Source organism: Ciconia boyciana, chromosome 1 (genome assembly GCF_034638445.1).
Source record: "Ciconia boyciana chromosome 1, ASM3463844v1, whole genome shotgun sequence".
NCBI classification, from domain to species: Eukaryota; Metazoa; Chordata; class Aves; order Ciconiiformes; family Ciconiidae; genus Ciconia; species Ciconia boyciana.
The window spans coordinates 148586009-148610408 of NC_132934.1; the positions used below are offsets into that span (position 1 = coordinate 148586009).

At 44.7% G+C, this 24400-nt stretch overlaps 1 protein-coding gene across 8 annotated transcripts in view; it reads left to right on the plus strand.

Moving 5' to 3' along the window:
• The window catches only part of NPAS2 (neuronal PAS domain protein 2), a 107312-nt gene that overhangs the window by 33648 nt on the left and 49264 nt on the right, over positions 1-24400 (plus strand). For all 8 annotated transcript variants that reach the window (XM_072849704.1, XM_072849706.1, XM_072849707.1 and 5 more), the window contains 2 exons: positions 18108-18161; positions 23945-24093. In XM_072849704.1, the coding sequence (XP_072705805.1) occupies positions 18108-18161; positions 23945-24093 (203 nt within the window). The remainder of the gene's footprint in view (positions 1-18107; positions 18162-23944; positions 24094-24400) is intronic.

Sequence of the window (24400 nt, forward strand, 5' to 3'; positions counted from 1 at the left end):
TCACTCCTCCATCCCATCTGAAGTGCTGGAGGATGCCGGTAGGCGCATGGTATTTCCCCAGGATCACACCTGGATGGGGTGATGCCGCGGGAGGAGGCGGTGCTCACCAGGGACGTGAGCAGTCGGGAGGGCAGGTTGAACAGCTTCATGCAATCCAGAAAGGGGCAAAATCCAGACTGAGCCCAAGATAATTGGTTTGATAGTTTAAGAATAAGGAAACAGCAGATGTCTTTGAATGCATGATAAGAGCAACAGGGCAGAGACTTGGCTTGTGGTTGATTAGGTTTTGAGAGAGAAGAAGCCTGTCTTCTGAAACTTGGCGCAAAGCTTCAGTCTTTTTTTGAACATCTCTTTGGCATGACAACCTACGATCCTTCTTTATTTTTTTCAGGTTTTTGGGTTTTTTCTTCCTATGGTTTCCACATGAGAGCGACTGCTTCCCTCTGCAGTTTAGTTCCTCAGTAGACTAGAGAAGGAAAAGTGCCTGCATCCGTGAAAAGGATGGTACAGGGGAAAGGGTCAGAGAGCCTCTGTTTCCCAGGGAGTCTTCTTAATGTACCTCACCATTGACTCAAAGATAGATTGCAATCCATGGCATAGCCAGTGTAATTCCTAGCAGCACCTGGATTTTCTTTCAAGGTTTCTTATCCAAGCTTTGCCCAGCCTGTTATTGCTTATCCGTAGGATTGAAAATCATCCTAGCAGCCAGGGAATTGGAATGCAAAACAAAATAGCTGAAAGCTAGCTATGAATTTAGGAGCTGTGCTAGCCATTCGGAGATTTATTATCTTTTTGTTTCTGGGTAATGGGCAAGTTAGAACCTTTCGATATTTCAAAAAGAGAGCAGCAGAAAATACCCCTGAGGACCGGCTGCCTAAGCTCTGATCCTGTATCTGAAGTCCAGTACCAATGTTTTTTCTCATGAAAAATGTAATTCATTTGGCTAAAAGAGAGTGAGGTTGACTTTGAAAATTGAAATCAATGCTTTAATTCAATACACATACAATTACCAGCTGTTGAATGGCATGTAATGCACTTTTACTGAAAAAAACAACAGCACAAAAGACCAGAAAGGAGGCTTTGACAAATGTTAGGATTCTCATAATGATTTTTTTTGGTGTTTTTGAAAGCAAGACTGCAAAGTTAAGCACTGCAGATGATAGGGCATTATGCAGAGGGCGTAAAAGGACTGATGGTGTTTTTCAGAACACATATCACTGCTCCCTGTAATGCTCTGTTGTCACAAATATATGGTGATTAGCTATTTATCAGCGTGAAAGCACATCATAAAACATTCCACATATCATTGAGTTTCTAATAATCTGTGTCACTGTGAAGATTAATACATTAAGTCAGTCCACATAAGTTCATGAAATACCTTCCTTTGCCAAGATTTGTGTTGCATTTGGCAAACGGAGGATGAAACACTGATGAAATGGGAACATCTACTTTTGTTGACTGGTCTGTGAAATAACACACTTGTTTTTTCACTCTGGGGTAACACTGTTCTGAGGTGGTAATAAGAATGCCCCCGGTAGCGTTGTCAGCATCTGAAATATCTCACCTGCCTGCTCTACTACTACAGTCCTCCTTAGACTGTGTTGTGGGACATGACTTACCCGTATTGGACCCCTGCAGATCTTTTTGCCATGTGAAGGCACGCTAAAGACCAGCACTGCATATCGAGGTTAATATTTTCAGTTTTGGATATGGAGAGGTCAGCACTTAAATCCATATTTACCCATTTCACTAACTACCCTTCCAAGCATCCACATGTACTTCAATTCCAGTGATTTATCACTACCTGTGTTTCCACTGATACGTCCCCAGAGCTCCACTGTGTCTAAGGATACACTGGAAATCATATTTTATCTAAAAGATAACCAGTGTAATTACGGTTTCTGGAAAAAAACAAACAAAGAAACAAACCAACCTTAACATTGCAAAAGGGGAATTGTTTCAAATCACAGAAGACCTCTGAAAACCCGTCCCCATATTCAGGCAGCTAAATATACTGCCATCACTAGCTTAAAGACCCCATGTTTCAAAATGTTGCCCTGAACCCACTCAGAAATACGTGATTTGAAATGAGATTAATGATGAATCCAAGGGAAATATAACCTTCTCAGGTTAGAGTGTGACGGATGACACCCATCCCCAGTTCAGGGGCGAAGGTGGGAGTTCATTTAGATTGATTTATTAATGTTTTTCCCAGAGTCAGTAAAATACTTGATAATTAATGGCACAGAAATATGAGTTCGGCTGAAATCTTCCATAAATTAAAAGTATTTAATTTAATAGTAATTTAGAGGATTTTGCAAAGTGCCAGAGCAAGATAACTGCATTTGCAGAGGAAGCAAGATTGAGACAACTGTCTCCTGGACTGATGCAAGTAATGTATCTTTATAGCCACGCAGGTCAGAATTCAGTAGCAGTATTACTATCCTTCACATCAATATTTCCATGAAGAGAGGAGAGAGAGATAAAACATATCAGGAAAAACATTCTCTTGCATTTCACTCCTCGCTCTTTAGCCGACTAAAAATTTACTGCGTGCTTCACAGTATAGTTTAAGACTCCTCATTATTTCTCAGGATAATGTCAGTTTTAAAATAGCCTAGAACTAGACAGTGGACCAACTGAAGCACAGCTGCAACTGCGTTGTGGTTCATTCCAGTAAAATATTTCCAAGTGATAAAGAGATACAAGCAAATCTAAGGCATGCCAGCCTTTTAATGGCTTTCTGTTCCAGCTTCCCTTGACCAACATCAGCTTAAACCCTTTTGGCCACCCAGGCAGTGGCAGCCAAACGCCAGTTCCTCATGGCCAACGCGTACATCAGGCTTTGGCTGGTGTCGCAACGCTCACGTGCTCCCAGATATCCAACTCCAACACACAAGACGTTATTTAGGGCAATGCAGAGCCTCTGACCTGAGCACTGGATCCAGTACAACGAAGGGGAGCGGGGATGGTGTGTGCTTGTGCGGGAGGAAGGCAGCGGGGTGCCATGGCCCCCGGGAGGGGTTTATCTCAAGGGGAGAGGGTGCTGGGGCAGGGTGCCACAGGCAGGGGGGAAGCAGGGCAGGGAGAGGCTGTTGCTGCCTGAGGGACAGAAAGCCTGTGACTGGGTTCCCAAAATGCACATCTTAGCCCTTTTGACTTCCAGGGGTTGGACCAAGGTACCTGTTTTTCTAGAAAACAGGTCAGTTGGACATTAATGGAACAACATCAAAAAGGGTGGATGACATAGACAGACCCCAATGTGCGCTGCAAAAGTGCTTATTAAAATTTCTGTGCAATTCTCCCAGGAATTTAGGGAATATGGAGCATTTTGCTTAGCAAAGGTAAGTTTTCTTTTTTCCTGCCCCGTGTCCTTGAGAGTGAGGTGGTTAGAAACAGCAGGGTGAGAACTTTCAAAGGAGAGAGCTAAAGGGCTGGGACTGCGATTTGGATGAGGATCTCCCTCTTTTTCTCATGCCCATTTGAAAAAGCCCCGCTCTGCTTTTGGGGATTTGAGAGACTCCCTGCTGCAGATTTTAGGACTGGAACATGTTCAATCATGGTCAGAGAGGATAAAGTGTACTTAATTCTCTGCACTTTAGGTGGTTTACATTGGCACAAGCTGAAAGGTTTAGAGTTCTGAAGTTTACACATGCACAAAGTCTTGGTCTTCAGATTTAACATCATGTACTTTTTTCACTTGAAGTAGGAAACAATAGGAACCAGCAGAAAAGTTTTCTCAGGAGCTTGCCTTTTGAAGTATCTGAAGGAAGGAGGATGAGGGGGGAAAAAACATCCACAGGGAACCAAATATTTTTCTGTTTAAAAGCAAAAATCCCCAGACCCAAATACCCCCAAAATAGTGTGGCAGTAGGATGAAGTATAAGAAGTCATGTAAAGTGAAGTGCTGTGATATCAAATTTTATACTACCTTTGGCACAGTTTCTATAAATTAATGCATTTTCTGCAGACACAAAAGTTGCTACAGTTTCTATAGCCACCCTTGAGACTGCTTAAAACCCACCAGACAAGGAGCAGCAATAGCATCTCTGCGACCAAACATCCCAATCCATTCTGTGACAACAGCTTTTTTCCTGGGGTCCCCAAAACTGCCTTCAGGATCCCTCTTTTTGTGTGTATTTTAGAAACAGAAAATGGGACTTTCCCTTTTCTCCCCATCTCAACCCATAGCCCTGCGATTTACCTCTCCTGGCTGGTTTACATGGGGCTGTGAGCCAGAGGACCCGACCCCAGTCTCAGCTCCCTGCCAACTGCTTCTCTTTCTTTCCTCCTCTTTCTCTTTTTCCTTTTTTTTCCCCTAAATTGAGCTGCCCTAAACAACATTTTTTTGGTGACACTGGGTAAATATGTAAACTAGCAGATCTACAGTGAGCTGCATTGATGCTTCACTACTTGTTTAAAGCCAGATCAGATATGTCTACAAGAGCTGCAGTCATGGTACTGGCTACAGAGTAGATGGGATGTAAAGTACCTTGCTTTCTGCAGGATAGTTAATCCTGATTTTTTTAGATTACCTGCAAAATTCGTGGTGCATTGAGGGTTCAAGTCCTATTTTTCCATATGTGGTGCTCCAGTAAGAGCCATGGCACTCTGTTTGAAATAAAATATGATTCAGCATGAGTAGAGATCTAAAATTATGTCAGATTTTTTTCCCCTCCTAGTTTTTACCCTGGTAATTATGAAAGATAGGTAGCAGTGTGCAACAACTCAGGCCTTTTGGGATATAGACATATACTTAGTGTGTCTGTATGAATATTTGACACAGATGGCAAATAAAATAGCAAGTCAATTTGACATTCTGACAGCAAATTTTCTTGCAAGTGGAAAGGGAAAATGCACATTCAGAATGGAAAGCAGCACCCCTCATAGCCAAAAGATGCTTTCCTACCAATATCATTTGGCATAGCAGAGATATTATTTTGCAGTTCTAACTCACGCAGTACATAAGCACGAGGTGAATCAGCACATCACTATTTCACTGTGGTTTTCAGAGTGTCTCTATTCTTTCTTTTCAAAGTTAATATCTGGCAGAGGCATAATTTGATATTTCGCTATGGGGCTTTTAATGACTTCTCTGTTTCTGAAACGCTGCAGCTGAGTGAATATGCTAAAATTTAAGTGCACTTTACACTCCATGGACTATATCCTGCATTTAGCCCATGTTCAAGAGGACATTAGCCTGAGACTTTTTGAATCTCTGTTTCATTTTGGTCAATAGGGAGAGTTTAATGTACAATATGAAGTAGGAATATGCTGGTGTACGAATAAAAAATATAAACAAAAGCAGTTATAGTTCTCTCTCATTCCCCCATTTCATCAGTTTAAAGCTGTTTTTATGCTAATCAGCCCTGGGTCACTGGAATGCACTATGGATAAAAAAAATTGAGTTTTTCAAGTTATTTCCTTGTGTAGGATCCCTAGGAGGATATCTGAATTCTGGAGCCAGATCAGTTTTAATTGATCCTAAATAATCAGATTCAGGACCGACTATATATTGAAGTTAATTATTTCAGGCTCTGCATTTAAATTGAACACACAGCTTAACTGTAAAATTTGTTGTCTTAAGTGTTCTTCAGGATTCCTCTTTTCAAGTCGCACCCGTCTACAGGGGTGCCTGGCAGGGGGGCTGTTCCCGGAGCACCAAGGGAGAGCAAGGCTGGCTGCCTTGCAAGCTCCCCATGCAGCACCGCCACGCCACGTCACGCAAGGCAGCGGTGTTGCACCACAAAAATAGAACATCTATCAATTACGGTTGAGGAGACAAAACCTCCCTGTAAAATTCAGACAAAATCCCCTGCGAGTGTTGAAGCCAATAGCAGAAAAAGGGACACAAGGTGCAGTAAGCACTGATGAATTAGAGAAATGCCCATGCGGGAAGGGGATATCTCCCTTTAAAGCTGGACTTCCACTGGAGGATGATTATGCAGAGACTTTTCCTGCTTCTGTATAGGCTTTGGGTTTGCTTTCTCTTATTCATGTCTTATTTTTTTGTCATGCTGACCCATAAGAGTTATCATTACCTGAAATAAATAAAAAAAAGAACAGGAAATGCAATAGGCTCAATACAGCAAAGGTTTGAATTTTTCATCTCTTAACATTTTGTTTTTCAAATCACTGTATTCCCAGTAGCGCAGCTGAAATAATTTGCTTTAATGCAATTGCTAATAACGATGATACCAACACAAACCTCTGTTTGTTCATATGTTGAGCTCATTGAATAAAGCAGCTTATCGTTTATCTGCGTAGAAGCTTTTAATTAGTTTTCTGAATTTACTCCAGAGATTAATGGGCAGATAATATTCAATATATGCTTTATTGTTTTCATTTCTTTATTGAGATATCTGAATTTGTGTGCTCTTCCCTCTTTGATCTTCTATTCTCTCTCTCTGTGTTAGTAACTGTAAAATACTTGGCTGCAAACAGACTCATAAAAAAATTCCACTAGTCCATTGCATCTGGGTGGTGGTGGGTGGTTTATAATGTAGGACACAGCAGCAAATTCTACTCTATCAGGGATTATAAACCGTACTCAGAAAAGACCATTTATACTGGTGTCACTTGCTAGTACTTTTCAAGATTTGCAGTAGCTGGCTGGGGAGGTGCCTTTTCCTGCTCATGCACCAGAGGAATAGTTTGTGAACTTAGGCATTTATTTTGTTGACATTTCTTTTGGCCTTTCCCCCCAGCTGCCACCTTTTCCCCTGGCCCTGACCACCGCTTACAGTTGGCCACTGCACCAGGGCTCCTGCGACCCCTCGGTCTCCGGCTCGCCCGTGGGACCGCTCTGATACAGCAGTGCAGTCCTGTAGCAACTACCTGATCTCGTCCCCCTGGCAAGTCTCCCTTTCATGCAGTGGGTCACATCCTCTGCCTGTTCCCATGGTGCGCACGGTCTTGTTGAAGTCCACACGGGGACCCAGAGCGGGTGAAGCTCAGCCCTTGGGCTCTTCAGGAAAAGGACTTTAAATTTGTGCTTCCAAGGGAGCAGCAGTGTCACAGGCTTCCCTGATGGCAGCCAATATCCACAGGCAGCTGCCATCCTCGTGCAGGGACTGTGCCCTCTTGTTGCCAGGAAGGGAAATCGAGCCCAAGCTGCCGAATTCATCTTTGCTCTTCTTCATTTCTTGCGTCTTGGGAGAAGGTGCACCTTCAAAGTGCAGATAAAAGAGAATGGAAATCCTAAGTAAACAGTGCATCATTTTTATTAAAAATAGCGCCCTGTGTAAATATAAAGTTCAACATTATGGTTTTGTTGGCCCAGTAGGAGAAGGATTAAAACTGCTCATTAATGGGATTTAAAAGCAGGAGTTCAGTTATATTAGCTACAAAAATATAATTATCATAATTAAGATTGCAAAGCACTAATGAAGCTCTTTAATAATTATCCTTTTTCCTTAGAGATTCATTTCGTAAAACCTGATTTGAATTTTACATCATGCTGGAGAAACTTGATCATTGTAAAAATGGGAACCACTGGTAGCATGAAGAGGCTGAGAACAGCGGCACTTCACACATCAGTGGGGACGTGCCAGCACCATGGCTGGAGCGTGGCTCAGCCTGAGATAGGAGGGACTCAATGGCATAAACGTTTGAGATGGTGCAAAATACAGGTGCAACCTTGGTCTGATGCTGTGTCTGAACTCTCGGCAGGTTTATGGACTCAAACACAAAACTGGGGGACCGCAACCGGAGAGCATTCGTCCACAAAGTGCCATGCAACCAGGCAGGTTGTGTGTCTCTGGCCTCCCTATGTCTTTAGCTTTAGTGGTGCCCAGCCAAACCCTGAGCCGACTGCACCCTCCTGTCTTGGTCTTGTCAGAAATGACCTTAAAACCCTGTAGGTTACATCGTTCACCTACAAGGGAGACAGCAAGCAATAGTCTGTATGGTCACAGGCTTGCAGGGTCCCTCCTGAGAAGAGAGAGACAGCAAGTTCTCAAAATTAAATGACAACAAATTGTCCGTTTAAAAATATCTCCCCAAAACAGCTTTTCATGATTCATCTCCCCAGATGATTAAATATTTAGTTCTGCTGACAGGGATATGATAGTTATGATAGAGCAGAAAATTTAGTGCAGTGTGTGAGTTATAAGCAGATATGTTATCAAACTGTTAACACAAAAGTGATGGGATTATTGGTGTTGATATCTGTATTTATTTCTTTATATTGTATAGGGATTTTTCTCCCCTGTACAGCAGCAGATTTAGACCACAGCTTTGCCTCTTGCACAGGGCAGGGAAGCTGTTGCTTCTTGCAGGCTCTGTGCAGGAGCGGTCGTGTTTCCCCCCACACCTCCTGCCTCTAGCTCCCATTAATGGCAAAGCAGCTGAGTCCCCATGGGTGTCACCATGCTGGGACACCCATGAGGGTGGGGAAGGCCAAGGAGAGCACTCACTGCCTGGCTCAAGCCCCGGTCCACTCCTTGGAGCTGAGCCTACCAGTTCTTGCTGGTTGAAGCAGCAAGCAAGGTCCCACTGGGGCGGGGAGAAGGCAAGGACACTGAGAGAGGACAATCCTTCACCCCAGGTCCTGCTCAATGGAGAGGGAGCTGCCACATCAGGTTAGGTGCCTAAAACTAGAAGGAAATTTGGCTTCATGTTTACTTTCTGCTTTCCTGCTGAAATCTCCCCAGAAATGTGTGGCCTCTTGCTTCAGCATCTTATGTATGGAGGGGACACCAGCGCAGCTGGTGTAAATCATGACAATTAATTTGACAGCACTGTCAAAAATTCAGAATTCCCTTCTGGATTAAATTTCTCTGCTGTTAGTGAAATTACTCCCAGGCCCAGAGCTTTTAAAAGAAGAGTAATTAGGTACTTTGAGAGCCATCCATAAATGGTTAACAAACAAACAAACAAAAGAGTGGGGGGAATGAGACCAACCTATGTCAGCTCCTGGGCATCTTGCTTTATACTCTAGTGCCACTGTAGCCTGTTTAATTGGATGGAAAGGATTAAAAGGATCTTGTCAAGGCTATTGCTGCCAGAAAAAAAAGAGAGCGACTTTGACAACAGTCCCATCGGAAAAGACTGATTTTCTGCTTGTGTTGGTGTTTCCCAGGTAGTTCGTGCCAAACAAAACAACAACTCTTGAGTTTTTGACAAATAAATCTTTATAGTGTTATACTCGCATACTCTGCCAGTTCGCCTGTACTGGCTGAGCATTTGACCATCAGAAGATCATAGGTCAGATGTTATATTATTCTACTTATTTAAATATTTGCAGAAGCAAATAAACTTTAACAGATTTTTACAACTGAGAATACAACTGAGACCATTTTCAAGGGAAGATTTCAGAGCTAATAATCACGAAATAATCTGTGCAGATCTACCTCCACATTTAGGCCAGGATTTTGCAATGATACACATACATGAGGGACTTCTTATAGGAGTATAGAGTTAAACACGTGTTAAAGTCTTTGTACATTCAGGACTTCTGATACTATGAGGATTAAAGTTTTATAAATACCTAAAACAGATTAAGAACATGAGAAGTAGAAAGAGAAGAATAACAGTCAAGGGCCATTCTCATGAGAGGCATTTTTCTTCTTCTTTTTTTGCTAATTCTATCATAAAGTGGATATGTTTTTAAATCATCATCTAAAAGTGACATGACAGACACATGACATACAGACATACAATGTTAAGATGTGTATCTCGCATTCTTTTCTCCTAGATGGCAGGTTTATAAAGCAGGAGGGATGTCAGTGTAGGGGAGAGAGTGTACAACCTATTTGTAGCACAGAAGAGCAAAAGCATAATAAAATGTATTTCAGGAACATATATAATATAGGAACTAATTCAGGGGGACTGATATGCTTAGGATGTTCCCGGTGGTAGCCAGCTCAGTAGATCCAGAATCACAGGACAATTCAGGTTGGAAGGGACCTCAGGAGGTCTCCGGTCCAACCTCCTGCTCAAAGCAGGGCCAGCTTTGAGGTCAGACCAGGCTGCTCAGGGCTTTGTCCAGTCAGGTCTTGAAAACCTCCAAGAATGGGGATGGCACAACCTCTCTGGGCAGCCTGCTCCACTGTCTGGCTGTCTTCATGGAGAAATGGTTCTCTTCTCTTCTTTCTACTTATACCCATTATTTCTCACTCTGTCATCCTGCACCACCGTGAGAAGCCCAGCTCTGGCTCTTCATTGATTCCTTGTAGGCGCTGGGGGGCTGTAAGGTGCCCCAAAGCTGTCTCTTGTCCAGAGCAAACCAGCCCAGCTCCCGCAACGCCTCCTCATGGGGCAGGTGCTCCAGCCCCCACTACTGAGCTCCCTCCAGTTAAGGTATATCTTTTCTGTGATGGGGGGCCCCAAACCAGACACACTACCCTAGATGTGGTCTAACAAGTGCTGAGTCAAGTGGGATAATCCCTTCCCTTGATCAGGCTGTGCAGTCTATGCAGCCCAGGGTGCTGTTGGCCGTCCTCGTCACTAAGGCATACTACCGGCTCATGCACAGCATGCTGCTTGCTGTCTGCCAGGACTCCCAGGGCCTTTCCTGCAGAGCTGCTCACTGGTCAACCCATCCCCAGCCTGTATCAGAGCCCAAGGCTCTTCATTCCCAGGTGCAGGACTTGGCAGTTGTCCCCATTGAATTTCATGAGGTTCCTATCAACCCTTTCCTCCAGCCTCTCTGGGTCCCCTCCATGACAACAGCCCTGCCTTTGAGCATGAAGCTTACATAAATAACATCCAGTGCTCTCTCACCATCCACAGATCCTGTCATTTCATCACAGCAGGCAGTCAGGTTACTCTTAGTAAATCCATGCTTACTGTTTCTGATCACCTTCTCCTTCAAGTGTCCAGAGATGTGCTCCAAGAGGACTCACTCCATGATTTCCCAGGGACTAAAGTGAGGCTGACTGGCCTGTTGCTCCCTGGATCACCCTTTTGGCCTTTTTTGAAGGCAACATTTGCCTTTCTCCAGCCATCAGGGACCTCCCCCATCTCCATGACCTCAAATATGAGAGAGATCAGCCTAGCAAGGACACCACCAGCTCTCCCAGCACCCATGGAGGCAGGTGGTTGGGCCCCATCGACTTGTATGGGTCAACTTCCCTCAAGCTCCCTCAAGTTCCCTGAGTTGATCCTCACCCACTGCTGGTCCTTCTGCTCCTCCCTGACCCTGCCTCCAACACAGAGGCCTGGGAGACGTTGCTGGTGAAGACTGCAGCAAGGAAGGCATCAGTACCTCAGCCTTAACCTATGTTTACTGTCACTAATTCACCTCCTCACCCACCCCCAATACTGCAGCAGTCTGACACTTTCCTTGTTCAAACTTTTACTACTGATGTAGCAGCAGAAGCTCTTCTTGCTGCCTTTGACAAGTCCTGCAAGTGTTAACTCTAGGTGAGCTTTGGCTTTCCTGCCACCATCCCTATACACCCAATACAGTCAATAGAGAAAGATAATACCTCCACTGGATGGCTTACCATCCCTTGCCACTTGGCTCACGCATAAGCTTTGACAAATGTTTGGCTGTGCACAAACTAGTAGTAACTAAGTCTTTAGCTGCCCCATGCCTCAGTTTCCTTGTTGATATTCACCCATTAACTCCAATGCACTGGCCATGCTTTGCAAAATCTCTGCTTCTACCAATGGCAGGTGGTGTCCTGTAGGGACACGGGGGTCTGAGCCGCCTCGTGCACCCCATGGCAAGCCCAGGTGCTTCGTCTCCGTGGCTCATTCAGAAGGCGAGAGGGCTGCCGGCAGACCATTGCAGTCACATCCTCCTCCATTCATTGCACACAGTGATGTTACCGAACTGACCTACTTTCCCCATCCGCCCACGGAAGGCTAATCCTGTTTAGCATTGCTGGAAGGGGACGGGCACGCGGAGAAGTGCTCCGAGTTATACAGATGGCAGTCTTTGCTGATTAATGTTAGTTTAATTTGTTTGCCTTTCTGTTTCCAGCCGTGCGAGGGGAGAGCAGAGCAGTAGTTGAACCCGGGGATTCACTTAGCCTGTTCACTGAAGTCTGAATGGCTTTAGTCATTCAGTAATAATAATAAGAAAGATAACAAGCATGTATGTACTGATCGTCATCAGAGATCCCAAGCGCCGCACAAACTTCACGCGTTGCTCACAAGCTAGAGATAAAGGATGCCTCACACTTGCCCTGGCCGCGCTCCAGGATGACGCTGCTGATGTCAGCCATCTCACTGATGCAAACTGATGCAAACTATACCACATCTGTAGAGGGTTTGCAGGCTGCACACCCTAAAATTCAACCAGCACCAGGGTAGAGGGGGGAAGCTGTCTAATAGCACACAGAAATAGGTGCAAGGTTTCTGACATGCAGAAAAGAATACCACTTCCCACTAAATGGGAACATGGTAAAAAATAAAACCAGAATATGCTCTGAGCCTTTACTTCTCTTCATCATAATCTCATAATACTCAGCTGCTTTACCTGTGAGCATCTCCCTGCCATCCCCAGTTCAGAAGAGTGAAGCATTAATTTATGGCAAATTCCATTGTTTTCATTGTCCGCATTCGGATTATTTTTTAAGGTCTGTTTTGCTTTAAGCCCGTTACCATCTAACGATTCATTGTACACATATGTATGAAACACAGAGAAGCCCATGAGGTTCATGAAGTTCGACAATTTCTCAAAAAGTTTTCTTCTTTTCTTTTTTGGAAACCTCTAAACAACCTCTTTTCTAGTATAAACAAAAAGTAGTAATCTGCTGAATGCAGGAAGACTAAGCTGCACACTGTCAGGCAAAAATAGTCGTAACTCTAAAGCTGGACACTTACCATGCTACTGGATTTTTCCTTTACTTGTAAAAACAGTAATTCCCATTACAAGTGCAGCATTACATGACCCATGGTAACTGCAGACTGCCATTCTCCCACTGAAAAGTCACAGTTCCTTCTCAAATAGCAATGTATATCATCAGGAAAGTGATTTTTACTATCTTTTCTGAAGTTTTCTTAAGGCTAGTCTGTTTACATTTTGATAAATCAATTTTGATTGCTGCGGGTGGGATTGCGCTGTATTTAGTTATGGACTCCAGCATGTTCTTGTAGTAGTTCATAGGTTTACATCTGAAAAATAAGGATGAAGGGGTGCAGTTCAGTTTGATGTGTCTGTGAATCTGTTGATTTATTCCGATTTGTGTTTATACAAAACCTTCCTCTGTGTGTTCGTGCCATAGCCCTCATGGTGGGATAGCTGAGTGCTTCATCCACGTCAGAGAAACATGGAACACGGCATTTAACATGGTCAGATGGTCACTTCTTGCCTGTCACCCTATGACATTTCCTGCCACTTCCCATCTGCTAATCTTTCTCTTTGCCCCCCAGCAAGGCTTGGAAGGGAAATACTTTACTTGTTAGTGTGGTTTACTTCATTTCAGAGCTCTGCCTTAGCTGAGAAGAAGGGGGTACAGCTGCTAGTGCCAAGCCACAGTGGTGCTCCCCAGTGTGGGCAAATGCCCATCTAACCCATTCTGTGGAGCACCCATGGGACAACACCATTGTCCGACCACAGCGCCCATCAGACCTTGTCCATCATCCCCGGGCAGGGGACCTGGCAGCAGTGCCAGCGCAGTGACCCAGCCACACTGTCCCCTATGCTAGTGGCTGTCCAGAAACTGTCCCCACTGCCTCGTGCCCAGAGCCTGTACTCCCCTTCGGTGCCTTCATCCTATGTCTTGGATCCTATGCTCTATGCACAGGATGCCGTGCATGGGTGGATCTGGCCTTTAAATCCTGAACCACCAAACATACCCACATGCCTCCTTTATAACGCCGAGCTCTTCACTAACAGCCTCTTTCCTCCTGTTTGCAGAGGGAACCAGAGAGTAACTCGCTGTTGAGGCAGCACTCAGCATCTTGCAGAAGTAACGCTCAGCAGAGATGGGCGCTGGAGGCTGAGTGGTGTGTCTGGAAGACACAGGGGCACGTCTACCCTCCACCCTATTGCTCTTTTTCTTCCCTCCTCACAAAGTTAACAGTTGTCGGGGACAGTCTGCCCAGAGGCCAGAAGGTAGTTCAAGCTGTTTCTTCCCAGTGTCCCAATTTTCCATACAACCCTTGCCCATCCCCTGTCTGTGAGAGGATTGTTCTCCAAGTGCAATATCATAATCTTTACTTAGGATGGTGGTATTGTACCGGCATCCTAAGTGGTCTGAGGATGAGGTCCGAGGGAGGGCTCAGGTATATCTGTGGTGGATGGGAAGCAACACCAGGGTATGGCAGGCAGCACCCCTCTCCCAGGGCTGAGCATGCCCTGTACAGGACAAGTGGCTGAATATCCCAAGCAGGCCCGTGGGGTGGTGGAGGCAGACACCCCACCGTGTTGGAGAGGGAAGGGGAGGAAAAGCCCAGTCTTTCCCCCCAGCTGCCCAACATAGAGCCAGAGGAGCACAAGCACTGTGATTTCTCACCAGGCTTCCCCAGGCACATCCCAGGACCTCTAATGGAGATTTAAGTCTCTGATTTAATTCAGCTGAGTTAAATATGATTAAAAATTCTTGTTAAATGTCAGGCTGATCTGTAGGAACTGAGATTAGCTGGCCACGTGGCGACTTAGTGGGAAATCAACAGCTGAGTACTTACATTTGAGCGTCAGTCATTTTATACTGTATCCTTATGAGCAGTAGGGCAGGAAGGAGAGAATCCAGCCTCACCCAGACAGAAGAGTAGTAGTTTAACTGAAGTAGTTTTAGCTTAAAAACATGTTTCCAGTGCAGGATAAGGTGATCAGTGCCAGATGAATTTTATGGTGCAAGCTCTGTGTCCACTGGGAATAGACTGTATCAAAATAAACATGTGCAACCTTTCTTCTGGAGAGTCCCTGGAGTGAGCTGGCACTCTGCCTGAATTACTTCTTTCCCAAGCAGCTATTCATTGTATGAATGAATGTGGGGGGATGTTTGTGCTATAATTCTCCATCTGATAACTAAGCCGGGGGTACACAGTTAACAGTTTTGGCCAGTCTTTTGTTTCCAAAATGCCAATCTTCCCTGCTTGTGGGTATGCATCTTTGTGTGTGTCTGTCCGAGTACCGTCGCGATGGGAGTACGTGAGCTTTCTCCTCCTTATTCCAGGTGGTTCCCATCTTTTTGAGTGGTAGCTCCTTCACTCCTTCTTGATAATGATGACATTAATGAAGCTCCGAATGTAACTGTCAGTGTTAAATACTCCATTGGCAGGAGTTACATCATGTTGTTGTTACCCGTAGGTTTCCAATTTCTCTTTGTTAGCATGAAAGGATTGTTCAAATTTTGAGAAATCCCTGTGCTACTTGTTTTTTATGTCATCTCTTTGCAGTGGAAGCGTGGCACGGAGCCATGGCAATTACTGCCTGCCTCTGTCATTGCAACGAGCCAGAATTGCCTCCTAAACCAGGTGCTGATGGGGTTGAGAGAGTAGATTTCCAGTTTGCTATTTGGAACCCTCCCAGCTGAAGGACTGGGAGGATAGAGTAAAGCAAACAGGTTCCACTAAGCACATACCTAAGCTCCATGCCATGGGTTTCTCCTCCAGGTGCGGCTCAGGAGAAGGATGGCAGTACCAGTTTGCAGCAGTTGTATGCTCTGTCGTATCTATTTTATTGAGAACAGTTTTAATTTCATATGGTACATATGTACTGGCAAACACTGTTAGCAATGCTTACGATGCTCTGGAGATTTTGCTGTGTGAGCAAACAGAAGCAAAATGACAATTAGATATTGTCTAACACTAGCAACAGCACAGCAGGTCCAGAATTTCATGTCAGTCAGTGAGAAACCTCGTTTACTGGAAGCTGGCCATGGATTGCTTTACAGATCTAGCCAAATCCTTGGCAGAACAGACCAGTTAGACCTGTTGCTCTCTTGTAAGGGTAGAAGCTTCCTGGCAGTGTAATTCCTTGGTGGTTTATAGAGTACAGCTGTAGGAAGCCCCTTTTCATTAGGTATGTTCTGCCTCTCAAAAACAGCCAGGGCTGAGCAACACTGATGCTGACTGCCCCATCCACCCAGCCCCATCCTTCCTCAGAGCCACCCAGAGCTCTTGTCCCCATATTTCTGCTTTCTACTGGGAATCTGTTACAGCCGGAGGAGCCCTTGGTGCAGTAGAGGAAAACCTTCAGGGATTCAGAGGAAGCAACTTCTGCTGACACTGCCCCATTTCGCTTGTCCTATCCTAGATTCGACAAGGGTGCATGCAACAGAGCATTTTGAGCAAAGGTCTAGCAAAGAAAGACAGCAAAATCTTAAATGCTAACCCTTGCCATATTACTGATGCCTTCTTTATTCTTAAATAACATAGTTGAACATTTCGGTTGCGATGTGAGCAAGTAACAATAAAAACCACTGAATTTTCTCACTAGATTTTAGCCTGAATTATTTGAAAACAAACTTGGGCTAGCAGCCTGATTCTGGGACTGGGTGAATAACCACCTAAAGTATTTGTAAAATACTGGTAAATAAAATTTAGCTGGCTCTATAAATTTTCCTAGTCTAAAATATGGACTGTGATATAGCTGACTTGGCTGTTTTGCAAGCAAAAAAGTCCCTCAGCCTTCGTATTTCCTATTTGTGCTCCTCTATCAACGAGCTGAGTGCCGGGAAGTAGAAGCTTTACCCTCCAATCAGTGACCCATGGCTTTAATTCCTCATTACTCTTTATTTGATAAAAATTACAGGGTAGTTTCATGTTCTTAGCTAACTGTTGAGTAATGAGCAGGTGGAGTATTGCTGTAAGAGAACTAGTAGCAGAAGGAGGGAATTTATCCACTGTTCTTACTATCAATAAGTTTTCACTCCTGTTTTTCATAAAATGTTCTTTAAACAGGCAAATTCCTATGTGAGTCATATGTAGAAAATACCATGGGCTTAAATAATGCATAGCAATTAAGTTCCCTCCTCCCCCCCTCCAATTTTATTCATGTCTTACATGTTGAGGACTCATTAAATGAGAAACATTGATTTTTGAAAACAAGTGTTATCATTGCTTGTCATTACACCACCTCTTTGAAAATGACGCTTCGACAATATTCAGGGTTTGTAGCGGCATTGTGCTGCCGGTTCAGAAGATATTTGCGTGGGATGCAGCAGCTCGTGGCTTTTGTGCTCTGACATGGGCACCAGGTGCCGTGAGAGGCTGCAGGCAGCACAGGGCTTCCTCCTTGGGCTGAAGTGGTTACGGCTCAAGCATCGCTTTCTCGTAAGGCCACGGAGCAAAGGAGAGGAGGGCAGTGAGGTGGCGACAAGTGTTTCTGAGGGTCTCAGCCTTCAGCTGGGCTGCTCTTGTATTTTTCCCTTTGCCTTGCCTACACGAATGTACTTAATTTACCCAATTTACCCGCTTTTACTCTGTGGCTTTATGAACACATCTTGCGCTCAGAGTACTTTCCCCGTACAGCTCAAACTGCTGGAGCAATTGGACTATAAACCTGACGGCAGGTCACAACGTTTTGGTGAAGATTAGCAAAAGACTGATGGGGATGGCACGGTCCCCACGCTCAGTGCTGGCACCACCAGGCAGGTGGTCTGTTGCTGGCTACATGAGGGTTTTTTCACAGTGTGGCTTAGGAGCGGTATTTATGAGGACACTTTGAATTTGGGGTGTAATTCAGTATAGTTATGACTGTCTCTTTGGGCTTCGGGTCAGGGCCCACAGAGGAGGACGAAGAGCCTCCCAGTAGGAAGCTCCACCCGAAGAGTCAGAGGCATCAGTGATGCCAGCTCTTGCACCGTGGACGTTTTTGGGGGGAACGTGGGGGTGCTGAAAAGGCCTTTTCAACTTGGGCAGACCCCAGGGCTCATCCAGCCTGCAAGTCTGCAGAAAGTAACCTCCACACTGAAAAACCCCCCAAGAAGTGACTGTTTTTTTACTGTGCTGGTGCACCACGTTGTGCCTGGGAGCCTTGATCCCTGGCTGGAGCCCCTAAGGCTAGCGTGACACTCAGGAATAACGTTATCCACAATGGATGTTTTCTAAAATCAAGGACTGTGGCATAAAGCACTGCTGACACATTTATCTGACCTGGATATCATCACTCTGTTATTAAAATGAAATAGAGCAACTCTGAGATTAACCTGCAAGTAGAGCTAACAAAATGACATTTCATAATGATTCTCGCATTCCTTCAACAGAAAAAACTGCTTAGACAATCTAATGGATGAAGATGAGAAAGACAGGGCAAAGAGGTGAGCACTTTTTTCTTTTATAACTCTCTGTTTAACTTGTGATGAGCGTGATACTGTTTGTTGCTGCTGAAGCTGTTTTATCCATAATCAATTAATCAAAGAGAGAGTGAGTAAAATACAGCCAAGCACAACTTGAAAAACTGCCATCTCACAGATTCCTCTTCTTGGCTACCCCGTAAGAAGAAAATAATGTAGCAATGTTTCCTGTGGAAAATGTCAAAGCAGCCAAGGCATTGATCGTTTTCTTCACATTACTGCAGAACATGAGAGCTGAAGAACCAACTGCGTACTCCTGTCGCTATAATACATCATCCGAGCTTCCTGAGTGTATAAAAATGTGGTGTTTTTTACAAAAAAAAATTTTGCAAAAGAAAAAGTACTTAAAAAGTAGGGTTTTTTCCCTATTATGATGGTCATTGATTCAGCAATGCCTATCTCACAGTAATGAAGACACCCAGAAGTTACCTTCAGAGCAGAGAAAGACCACGAGAAGTGCTGTGTCAGCCCTAAACTGGCACAGACCTTTATTCGCATACATTCTGCACTCCATCATCAAGTCCAGGTTGGCGGGAAATTGTTGTGAACGCTCTGGGGGGAGGGGAAGGATGTGTTTCAAGGCAGAAGATCCATGGCAATAAAACTCTTAATAACTGTCAGATCTGACTGGCATCTGCAGAAAAGCTGTTTGGAAGCATTTGAGGGTTGTTTTTTTTTTTTCTGGACGCGTTATCAATACCGCAGCCCGCAGTTTAATTGCTTTAGAGGGAGCCATGGGTTGCCCGCATTTTTCCCCTTGGTTCCCTCTAATGAGAGTATTTCCAGTCCAAGCACAACTAGTTGATCCAGTTTCATCTCTTTTGATTCCTTCTCCGCTTCTTTCCTCCCTGCAGCTTTTTCTCACCAATATAGGTCAGCGCAGGCTGCAACCGAGCTCAGCCGTTCCCCTTTGCTCCCTCCTCTTAACGTGTGCATGCTCAGGCTGCAGAAGGCCTGCCTTTGACACCAGGAGCGACTGACACAGCTGCCTCCCCTCAGGCCTGCGAGGGGTGAGATCCGCTGAGGCCAGGGGCCTGCCAGCCCCTGGGGCCGTGCTGCTGCCGCTCTTCATGGTGGGCTTCATGCCCAGGAGAGGGCCGACACAGGGTACGGCTCTGTGTGCGGCTCTGCCCAACAGGCAGGCACCTGGGGCCAGGGGAGGAGGTGGATTCGGGGAAGGGATGCCTCCCGCCGCCACGCCGCATGGCAAAGAGATGCCTCTGGGGAGAGGGTGTAGCAGAGCGGGAGGTGTCACGCTTCCCCAGAGCCCCGGGGTCAGGGAAGGGGGGAGCAGGGGAAGGGAGCCGCCTCGCATCGCCGCTTCCCTCACTACAAGAGAGACATGGAGGTGCTGGAGCGTGTCCAGAGAAGGGCAACGAAGCTGGTGAAGGGTCTGGAGCACAAGGCTGATGAGGAGCGGCTGAGGGAACTGGGGTTGTTTAGCCTGGAGAAAAGGAGGCTGAGGGGAGACCTTATCGCTCTCTACAGCTACCTGAAAGGAGGTTGTAGAGAGGTGGGGGTTGGTCTCTTCTCCCAGGTAACAAGTGATAGGATGAGAGGAAATGGCCTCAAGTTGCGTCAGGGCACGTTTAGATTGGATATTGGGAAATTTTACTTCACTGAAAGGGTTGTCAAGCATTGGAACAGGCTGCCCAGGGAAGTGGTTGAGTCGCCATCCATGGAAGTGTTTAGAAGACGTTTGGATGAGGTGCTTAGGGACATGGTGTAGTGGTGGACTTGGTAGTGTTAGGTTTACGGTTGGACTCGATGATCTTAAAGGTCTTTTCCAACCTCTACGATTCTGTGATTCTGTGATTTTGTGATTCACGCGCTTACAGCCTGATTATTGTCAAGGTATTTGCATGCTAATTGTTTTTTAAAAAAAGCATTAAGTGAATGAGTAAGACAAAAATAGGATAACGTGTATCCTCACTATCAGCGATTGTCATCACCATCTGGTACGGTTTTCATGCCATTTGTTCCTGGAGGGAAATTTTGTCATACCCTGGGGCAGGCCTCTATCAAGGCGGATAAAAAAATGATAACTTTGAAAATGAAAAAAAGGAAATTGCTTCTTCAAATTGTAACTTAAGTACATTTAAAAATGTACATTTTAGAAATAAATCTAAATTTGAAATTAAGTTTGAAATCATGAGAGGCTTCATGAAGGTCTAAAGTTCCTACAGTATACTAAAACCATTCAGATTCATTTAAAAGCTACAGGTGTTCTTCCAAAGCTTTCAAGAGAGTCAAACTTGGGTGAAGCCATTGGCTGAACATTTTGCTGTTGTGTGTTGAAAACAGGACTCTCATCTGTCCCATGCTGCAGGGGAAATGCTTGCTTTGTTTTCTTCTATTTGGTATAAGGACTGGGTCCCCCAGTGCTGAGAAACACGAGAGGGGGTGAAAAAGCCAAGAAAATTGTTTTCTTCTTCCATTTTCTGAGTAAAAAGTAGGTGAGACTGGAACTTTCTGGATCTAGCTCTTTAGGGGTGGACCCAAGTCAGGACCTGGGTTTCTCAAGTTGGAAGTGTGACTAAGGCACACACGCCATTTACGGTCTGCTGCAATTTATTAGGCATGTACAGGCTGTATTACACAGACATCCCACCCGTGCTGAGAAGAGGGTCCATCGTCTCCCAAGGAGAGGCACCTGCACTCCCACCCCTGGGCCACATGTTTAGTATTTGGCCAAGAAGCATAGCTCTTCCTTCACAACACTGGTTATTTTGAGCCCCATTCTGTATCCTCTGACTCCCTAAGGCACTACTTCACTCCAAAGACCTGAGGACTAAAATGTGGATATGATGGCACCATACTTGGGAGCATGGAAGACCTCTTTGAGGTCTACTGATCTTCTGGAGATCAGAAACCATCATTTCGTTTTCAATTCTTTGGTGCTAGATGAGGCTTACTTTGTTTTATAGATCTATTAATTTTAAACAAAAAGCGTGCTTTGTGCACTTTTTTCTCTATCTGCTTTTCTTTTACCTTGCTTTAATAGTAAATTATTTTAAAATCATTTTTTTGCAATTCAACTGAATTCCAAATTCCCGCCAAAACCAGCTTGACATGAACCATAAGTAAGTGCTTAATAAATAAGGACTATCACCTGCCATTTTCCACTCCAGTAAAAAGTAAATTTAAGAATCTGAATGAAGGTATGTGGTATGGTTACTTGCTTTGATGCATATATAACGTATCCCACCCAGACAGCAAAAAGAAATATGAAATTTAGTGTAAAGCCACATTTCATTGTCAGTCAGCGTGGTGCAAGGGTTACTAGTCAGCAAGTATCAGTCTGTCTTTAAGACAACAAGCAGCAAATATGTAAGAGAATAAAAATGGCTATTTAGAACACATTTTAAATGGGTGATTTTGATCATTCTGAAGTCAAGCTGTCCTGTATTGCCTTTAGCTGTATTCACTAAAAATCCAGATTTTATTCATACTGTGTCTCCTTCTTCCCCTTGGATATGCTGTATTTTTTTTGGAGTAGTGAGGAGGGAGGAGAACTGGCACAAATTCTGTGAATAGTATGGAATTAAGACAGAGACTGTTTTGGCTTATTGTAAATGATATGCCCTAGCAGTGAAGTAAGCAAGGCTAGGGAATAATCTTCCAAAAGAAGTGATGAAAACTGCATTATTTAAGACATTTACAACTGGACTGAACAAGCATTTACAACTGTGCAGGGATAGTTTAGATTACCTAACTGGGGGAGGGGGGTTTCTCATTTTTTTCCTTTTTAAGATTTTACTGTGATCATCGGATTCAGATCTTGGTAGAGTTATTTCCACTAGAGGAGTTTTTATGTTTCCTTTGTGAATAAATGTCAAGTGTTAAAAATAGATACTTTATATTTCTGTCAAGGCATCTTTATTTTTTTGGAAAAAGCAACACTTTCCCTATAGACGGTTGGTGTTTTATTTTATTTTCAAGGAGATCAAGACCCTTTAAGCTTAAAATGAACTGAGGATTGAATTATGAGGAAGTAAAATGTTGATGTTCTTAACGTCCCCTTGAACTGTACAGAAATAGGATAAGGCTGGAGCTTTTCACATCTTGTTCTGACAGCCTTTTGCACTGCAATAAGAACAGGCTGAAATCAGTCAGGCGGTATCCACCCAATCTCTTGTGTTCAAAGCTGTAAAATAATCAAGTGTTGGCTTCTATGCAGTGTATCTCCAAGTGTGTTCAGGGTTGAGAGCAAGACAAACAAAAATTACCCCTCTGTCAGTAGTAACATCCAGAAGCCTCTGCAGTGATTTCTCTGCTGAAAATGTTTATTGCCATCCTGGTCCTTGGGGGGGATGTAGATGCTGGGCTAAATTTTGCTCTGATTTTCAGCAGTGTGCATCCAGAGCTGCTTATGAGGTACAGCGGAGTTAGCTGGGACTGAGAAACTCAGAGTGAGAACCGGCCTCTTGGCTTTTCATTCCTGTCTACATGTAACCAGATTTTTAGATCTTTACGTAATTAACAAGGCAACTCTTGTCTGCTTGAGAACCTTTCAGAAGAACAGACAAACCTTCTGGGTTATATTTATTTCTATTTTCACATGGCTACAGAAGTCTGGGTGATACCCTCCAAGTAGAATGATTGTCCTATTCATGGGAACGATTCAGAAAACACTCGCTCATGTATAGGTTGACATATAATTAAAAAAAAATAAAGTGCACATGCTGAAAAGGTTATCAACAGCCTTAATGACAGTATTGTGATGGTGCCAGAACACCCCAAATGAAATCAGGTCCTTTCTTCCTAGGAGCTCTTCAAACATAGCAGCAGAAGCAGGCTTTCTCTGAGGAGTCTGCAAGCTAAACAGACAAGACAGGTGGAGAAAGCTGCAGAATCCCCATTTTACACCTAAAGAGTCGGGGCACCGTGACCTTAAGTGATTTGCCTAGTGGCACACAGATATTAGGGACAAGCAAGTGACCCCTGCTAGCACTTCTGAGCCCCCAGGCCTGGCAACACACCCGGGCCTCAGACCTGATCCATGCTGGGATGAGATGTGCTGATGCCCTCCCTCCTGCTTGCCCTTGTCACCTTGGAAGGGAGACTGAACTAAGTGGCATATGAACCAGATGGGAGCTGCAGCAACCTCTGCTCAGGTCCCTGATCTTAATGACTGGAAGACAACAGCCTGATTCCTCTCTGTAAGCCAGCTTGGAGGTAGCCAGAGGACTTGTGACCAAAGTGGGCAGGTCCCTCTAGGTCAACCCAGCTCCAGTGCAAAGGCTGAGCTGCAGGACTGGGGTCCCTCTCTCCTGTTAAGACTGCACAGTTGGGTATGACCCGTAGTTTTACCAGTCCCCACTCTTCTCCTTTATGGACAGTTTTACTGTTGTCACAGTATTTCTATTTCTTCTTGCTCTGAGTGCCTCCTCAGAGGCTGCCTGAACTTTCAAGGTCCTGTGCACGCCTAGGAGATGGACAGAGCTCCTTCACTTACAGGTGTAATGCCAACCTGATAGGCTTGATCAGAGTGTCCAGAGGCAGCACAGAAGGGCAAGCAGAGCCTCCATCTCCCCACTGGACTCTAAAGGGGGCCCAAAGACAAGAGCAGGAGGTAGGAGCAGTCGCTTCCTACTTGTCTCTGCAGCCTTGTTGGAGGCCAGTGTCGATCTTCACATACTGAAGCACACAGCAAGCTAATTTTCATGTGTATACACTCCAAAGAGGAGGTACATGATGATTTTTCCTCTTGGTCTGCTCATCCTTTTATTTTCCCCTGTCTACAGGGCTTCGCGTAACAAGTCTGAGAAGAAGAGGCGTGATCAGTTCAATGTTCTCATCAAAGAGCTCAGCTCCATGCTTCCAGGCAACACTCGCAAAATGGACAAAACTACTGTGCTGGAAAAAGTCATTGGCTTTCTGCAGAAACACAATGGTAAGTTTTACTGCAGTTCTTCATGCACTTGCCAGACAGTTACTGCAATATCCTGTTTCCTTCAGTGATTATCAGAATGGCTCAAAGGGCCTAAAAGTGCCAACATAAGGTATTTTTTTTTCTATCTCATCAAAAGAGATCATTTGCAGGCACTGTGCTGCCCAAATTCATCTCCTTGGCTGCTCTTTAGTTGAGGATGACTCTCAACCTGCCAGAGAAGGGGGCAAATATCAGGAACCAAGGGAAGGTGGGCAGCAGTGCCATGCAGCACATGTGAAGAGGAGGGATGCTTTGAAGAAGCAAGATT